Here is a 7,710-nt window from a genome sequence, read left to right as displayed (position 1 = left end):
AAGATAGAAGATAGCAGAAGTATAACAGTATTGTGATCGACTAAAGTTTACTCATGAATAGCTCACTTCAGTAGTTGTCGAGTTTATATCCCTCGAAATATAAGGAGACTTTTGTGATGAATAAAGTGATGATGAAAAGAATGTATTCAGTGGTTTAATACAGAAAGATATAAAAAGACCTTTATGTAGGTTCCTAGTTTACTTCTACTATTAGTTTAAAATTATAAATTCAGTAGAGCACCCCTAGAATAGTAGTTGGATGTTTTTTGATCAATTGGCGATTGCAATTACCCAAAAAATGGCGAGTCATTATGTTACATTAAATACAGGAGCAGAAATACCCATCTTGGATTTAGGGACATGGCAAATTCCGGGAGAAAAAGTAAATCAATCGATTAAGACTGCTTTAAAGAATAATTATAAACATATCGATTGTGCTTATGTCTATCAAAATGAAAAAGAAATTGGGCAAGCATTTGCAGATACCGTTGACCATATTATCCAGCGTAAAGACCTATTTGTTACATCCAAATTATAGATTACCATGATGGAGCCTGATCGTGTCGAAGAAGGAATGCAGATGGCGTTGAAAAATCTTCATCTTGAGTATCTAGATTTATTTCTAATTCATTAACCACATAGTACTATTTTTCAAGGTCACGATAATATTTTGCCGCTCGATGATGACGGAGTTCCTATTACTGGTAACGAAGATTATAAAACAACTTGGAAAGCGATGGAACGATTAGTCGATGATGGCCTAGTTAAAGCCATTAGTTTATCGAATTTCAATACAAAGCAAGTCGATAATATCATGGAAAATTGCAGTATTAAACCAGCAGTTAATCAATTTGAAACGCATCCTTACATGACTTGTAATCGATGGATCCAACAATGCCAGCGTAGTGATATTGCAGTAACTGCATATTGTCCGCTTGGATCACGTAATCGGCCTGATGCAACTGTTTCCGATAATCCAATCTTATTAAATGATCCAGTTGTTCAATCGATTGGCAAGAAGTACAACAAACCTCCAGCTCAAGTGTGTCTTCGTTTTAACATTCAGCGGAGTATTGTAGTTATACCTAAAAGTACAACACCATTGCGAATTACTGAAAACAGTCAGATTAGTTCATATCTACGGCCGGTTAAGGTCGAGAATATGCAGATTTTTTTAGATGGTTAGCGAGTTTATTCTTGAATAGTAATTTGACCATTGTTCATTTATGCTGTGATGATAAACTATTAGGTCTAAACAGTAACGTAATCATTATATTCCTAGGTCATTTAACGTTATAATTTTGTCTATTTCGAAAGTAGCGTAAGTTGCCATCTAAAACAGAAATATCTATTGCAATAGGTGTTCGATTTCACTTTATCTGACGAAGACATGAAAGTTATTAGAGGATTAAATCGAAATATTAGATATTACAACATTCAAAAAATAGTAAGTGATTTAAATATTCTTTAATAATCAACCTGTGATATTTCGGAAGAATGAGATTCCATCATATTTACAAGAATTACAAGAGAATAGCTTAGAGAAATAGTAGCCTTTATCGCAGCTAGAATGAGGAGAAAAATCGTATAAGGTTACAGTGTACACTCGTATAACGATGTGAAGTAATGGAATAGCTATAGTAAATTAGAATAGGTAAGCTTGTAAGTTTACCGCCTTAACTATCAGACTAATTAGCGAGATGAACGCACTTCGATAGATACATGAAGACAGCCTTTGTAATGTAGGAAACGCAGCAGAAGAGAATTATTTATAAACGCCAATAAGTAATAAGAAGTTTTTCAATGTTAAAATTGTTCAATATAGATTATACATACATGGAGTTATGCTACAGTAGAGTAAATATAAACTTTTACTAAAGATAATAGACTATAGCGTTTATAGAAATATACGTTAAACAGCCGCAGTGTTTTTACTTGATTATTATAAACATGCAAATATAATCAGTTGAATGGGATGGAAGTTGGATTATTTTTTAGAAATTTGGAGCTAAAATTAAGGGAACATTTGGTATACTGTAGCAATGCAATTATTATATTTACAATTCGAGTTCTCAAATGGTGGGTAACTACTCGAGCTAATTCTACATGTGCATAGAGCCTGAGATAATTGTACAATTACCATGATTAAAATTTTAGCGAAATGAAGGGATAAAATAGATTATTGTTAATCTGCATTAATCTTGCTTTTAGGATGGGCGATGTAAAAGACATCTTGTGCTAAATTAAACACATGAATTAAAATCTATTCACTACTGCAATTTTATACTCTCGTATGTCATTTCTATTCCATTAAATTTTGGCATTAAATATCAATATTGAGTGGCATGCTCGATAGAGAGTAGACAGAACCCCTAGGCGAAAAAAGTTGAAAGAGATTTATTAAAATATGAATTTATTTATCGTTGATGATATGATTAGCAATCAATTGTATTGAATATGCGTAGCTTCAAAATTATTCAAGATAATATTGCCTTAAGGGTGTAATTCTATTGCTGTAGGCTGATTTTGAGATCTTGAGTGTCATTACTATCTAAATGAGACGACATGTGCATTCTATTGAACGGTGAAGAAAACGACTAGCGCACCTGTATCCTATGTTTAGCTGTAATTTATTATGTTGTCATTGTCATTATTTTTTTAAAGAAATATTAGGTAATTGATCTGTTAATTTATATCAGTGAGATTATGCAACAGAGTGTACTCGTAGATTAGTCAAGTTGATCATAATAATGGATAATGATCTCCGATATAAATATGCTTTATGAATATTTCTAAGCAGGTTGAACGTAAAAGTGTTCCCTTTTTTACCAGCCATCTAGTTTATCCATTCCATGAAGCCAATTCCGATTAAGAAGATAGGAAATGAATAGACTATCAAATAATATATGATACTCGCGGAGACACCCTACGGCAATGAACAGACACTGTATACTTTTCCACCGAGTCTGCTAATAAATTTATTCAGTTAATTCGTTACCGGTACCTGCGGATAACGATTTAACGACTGAACATGCGATTAATCTATTAATAATAGGTTACTAGACTGTATTGTACTGTATATGGTCATCTTTACATTTAATTTATTACTTTACGGAAATCTTTAATGTTTGGCCCTGTTATTTGTAGATATTATAAAACATAATCTTATAGGAAATTGTAATTTTAATATGTAATATAATCAATTTTATTGATAAATACTTTGAACCTAGGTGTCTTTGTGCTATTCCACATTTATTTATTAGTCTCAAAACGAAGATTAGATTGAATTCCAATTGAAATGTTATTAAGTTCTCATTATATCGTCTAGTATTAGTTTAATATAACTGATAATTCCGTTCCACTAATTGATATCAGCTCATGAAACATGTTTGTCTTTATCATTAAACTGTTTTATAACGTAGCTAAGGCTAAAAGTATACTATGTGAATATTTGTCAATTTGACCATCAATTGTATGATCAATGTTATCCTTTTGTCAGTTTATTTATGCTGTCTTATTGCATGAGGCTCAATAATAAACTAATAAGTACAATTATTTTTGCTATACTTAGTTATTCCTCTCTCAACTATATTACAATATAAATCCATCGTATAATTTTACAGCTATCTCGGTATTATGCTTAAGTAAATGCTTCAAATAGAATTACTTGCAAACAACTAAGTAAATAAGCAACAAACAGGTACTTTGACAGTATTGCATCACGAGGAAATTAAAACAACAGAATTGATTAAATAGATGAATTTAGTGCATTAAGTTCTAGATTGTGAGATACTGGTTCAAGAAAAGCGACAAAGTGGCAGGGTTGATTGAGTAAATAAATTTCTAGACCGTAAGATAGAGCGCAAGAAAAAAATTAAATTATCTGGATTGATTTAGCAGATGAATTCAGTGCAAGGATTTCTAGATCGTAACTAAAACACAAAGCAAGGAAATTAAACAACAGAACTGATTAGAGAGATGAATTTATTACATGTATTTCTAGATCGTGAGACGAAGTGCAAAAGTGAGATTAAATTAACAGAATTGATTAAGGAGATGAATTCAGTAAAAGTATTTCTAGATCGTGAGATGAAGTGTAAGGAAGGCGATGAAATCAACAGAATTGATTAAACGAAGAATTAGTACAAATATTAACAAGACTGATTAAAGGTGAATTCAGATACAAGTATTTCTAGATGGCAAAACGAAGTTCAACAAATAAAATCAAAACAAAATTATATCGGCAGGCTTGATTAAGTAGATGAATTCGTTACAAATTATTTCTAGACCGTATGGCAAAGTCTAAGGAACTAGATTGAAATGATAGAACTGATTAAGCTGTACCAGAAATCTTCGGCAATTTCTTTGTTTGACTTTTTTTAAGAGTTGTTAAATTTAGATTAAACTTAAATTTACGTTATCGATATTTTAAAGATGGCGTAATGATATCTTAATTATTTCATTTTCTTTCTTTATAATATAAAAAAATGCTATAAAATGTAGCATAGCGTAGTACCCAATCATCTCTTCTAGAGACTAATATAACTGTTGATTAATAATAGAGCTCATTATCTTTCTACCTTTTCAAGTGCCTTCATTATACTTTAGGTAAAAGTTAAATTTAGCATGGCTTCGCAGAAGAATAAAATAATAAACTTATGATATTGTATCAATCGAGAATGGACAGTGACTCTAATTGGTAGAACAGCAGCTGATATTGATATGATGCAGAGAATAATGTTATTTATCGATTTCTAATCGGTATGGCTAGTAACTAATTAATATCAAAGGTTAAAGTTCATTGTTTGATTTTTTTACAATTGATTACCGTAGTGAAGGAATTGTCAAATGAAAATAATTGATTAGGAGAATTTATATAACAATCAATAATTCCACTGATGCCTAGATAATAAGTTAGTTATTATCTAAAGTATTATTAAAAGCAGCCTCAAAGTCATCCATTTTATATTCTATAACTTAATTAATATCTGACCCTAAGGATGATGGTTCGTCAAGGGTTTGGTATTTCCTTCATATCAACTAGAAATAAATTAGAAGTATCTAAAACTCTTAATTCAATATCATTTTCTTCGTTTACAGAAGGATTAAATGAGAATAATTTAAATAATTTTGAAATAGTAATTTTGATCAATCAATCAATTAATTCATGAATTGTCAGAACTTTTTTACTTTGCTGTTGATTGTAACAACTGATGGTGAGATAAATAGATCGATTGAATGCTAGTAATAAATAATCATAATTCATTGCCACATTTAAATCGGCTATCGCTACTGCATACATAGATATTACAGTTTCTTTATGATTTCATGAATTATCAGAATGTGTTTACTTTACTCTACGTTATAGTAACTGATAATAGGACGAATAGATCTCCAATTAGCAAGGTTGAATAATTTCTGCTCTAAGAAACTGTACGTACTTGCCGGTAAATGAGTTAAAATATAGTTAACTTAAGCTTGACTTTGTAGACATCACATCTGCATCGATTCTTCGTAATATATGGTAATATGTATAATGATATCGCGAATAGAATGCTATACTGTTTATAAATATTTACGAAGGATGAAAGACCGATAAGTATAATATTTGCTTATTATAGTATAGCAGTTTTGACAGGCTAACCATACTGGTAACTTTTTGAACAAATTGAACGTGTAAATACAGATAAATTACTTCAGGTCACGGAGCGTCGAGATAGAATAATTTTTACTTCAAGAAACTATGCATACCAGGAAGTGAGTTAAATACAGCCAATTTCCTTTGGCTTTGTAAATATCACATCTGCATCGACTGTTTATAAGATATATAATGATATCGTGAATGGAATGCTATCCTGTTTATGAAAAATTACGAAAAGATGAAAGCCTAATAAGTATAATAATAGCTTATTATAGTAGCGGTTTTGACAGACTACCGATACTTACAACTATGCAATCGAATCGAATGTGTAAATATGGATAAATTACCGGATCCGTATTCAAGAATCATAATTACTTCTAATCTAGGTCGTTAAGCATCGATTTCATAGTCTATGAATACCACTACTGATATATAGAAACCTAATATTATGCCATTCGATTTATTTTAATTGATCGTTTTTCGGCTCTCGCAAATGCAAGAACGATAAAAAATCAATGATCAGGATAATTTTAGGTTGCATCATTATTTTAATAGATTAGCAATGAGTACTATACTGTAAAGAATAATTCCAACTTGGATCTTTAAAAACGAATCGAATATTTAAAATGTAACCAACTAGCAGTTGTAAATTTTGAAACATAAGGACTAAGCGGATAGTTGTAGTTTACAATTACTTATCAAAATATCATCTAATCATGGCGAACAGTAAAAACGTTTGTTATTAACTACAAATTGATATCGATTATTGTATCTTGGCAACATAATGTATGACTAACTGCATACAGATAGTTATAGTACAGTGAAGTGTTATTTCTTTTTTTATCATTTTATGGAAAATCTTCCTTATCGTAGATTCTTTGATAAATCGAAAGTCTACAGTAAAGTAAGCAGTACTGTATTGGAGAGTAAGAAAAAATCTTGGCTTTATTTCTTAATACTTGTACTGTAAATTCTGGAAAACTGCACAGTACTGTAAGTATAGTAAGTAAGTAAGTTGATTAGCAAATTACTTCGACGTTGGTAGTGTAAATTTACTGGCTGACATTTTCAAGTCGACGAGAATTATCTACACTATACTTAAAATAATGCTAACTCTAGATGGCCAGTATCTCGACTACCATGACTTATCAGTATCGATAGTATATTTATCTATGCATTAAGCTGGCTAGCGAATACTTTACTCGACAGTTCAACATTTAGCATGATATAAAACAGTAAACGTTGCTTTGTATTTTATTAGTTTATCTGCTATAGGTGAAAATGATAAAAGGAAATTATTCTTTGTAAACAATAATCGTATTTTTAAAGGGTATTCTGAGCATAGTATACCGTAAATATGATCGGAACACACTAACCGAACTTGACTTTTTAAAGCTTACGTAGTCAATGTGACTATGGTTTAAAGAGTAATAATTGTCACAACGTCGCTTGTGGCACAAGTAACTAATCTGATTCCTAGCGTAACCGCTCTACCGTAATATACCGTTGCTAATAAGCTTCACTAACTCGACCAGTTCAGTATACGACTTTATTCAGCCAATGAGTATATCCAGATGACTTCATAAATCCTCTTTATTCGAACGATAGAATATACTACTAGGCAATGTAATATCAGACCTCCTTCTATGATAAAAGGCACGCTCTTATATACCTGTGCCAGTTTCTATCGGCATAATTCTATTTACAATATACTCGGTTTTGTATAATATGTATTTATGATAGTCAGTATAGAATAAATATCTGTAAATTAATATTGAGTGTTTACTGTTATACATGGAGCAATTACATATACAGCATACTGTATAGTAGTATCATATATAGAATGATTAAAAGTCGTACTGTAGGATTACAGTTCAAAATGATTAACGTTCTAATTATGTAATTATCATTTTAAGCTAATCTTACATCTTATATGGATAATCATGTAGCTAAACTAAAGTGAAGTAATCTAGCAAATGTACAAATACCTTCATAAATTTATTAATAAACGATTCTCAATTAAACCTACACCGTTTACCACGAACTTAATAATTGGTGTCGTGAACAGG

At 30.8% G+C, this 7,710-nt stretch overlaps 1 protein-coding gene across 1 annotated transcript; it reads left to right on the top strand.

Moving 5' to 3' along the window:
* Positions 1-298: 298 nt before the first annotated feature.
* On the top strand, positions 299-1,186 carry TRIADDRAFT_50719 (uncharacterized protein; the record flags this gene model as incomplete). Its single annotated transcript, XM_002115423.1, has 3 exons — positions 299-520; positions 554-606; positions 643-1,186. 3 exons carry the CDS (start codon positions 299-301, stop codon positions 1,184-1,186), a joined length of 819 nt encoding a protein of 272 aa, XP_002115459.1.
* Between the last annotated feature and the right edge of the window lie 6,524 nt (positions 1,187-7,710).

The sequence above is a fragment of the Trichoplax adhaerens genome, genomic scaffold (genome assembly GCF_000150275.1).
Source record: "Trichoplax adhaerens TRIADscaffold_10 genomic scaffold, whole genome shotgun sequence".
Lineage (NCBI taxonomy): Eukaryota > Metazoa > Placozoa > Uniplacotomia > Trichoplacea > Trichoplacidae > Trichoplax > Trichoplax adhaerens.
Note: the sequence above shows the minus strand (reverse complement) of the source record. Positions and strands in the feature narration are given on the sequence as shown.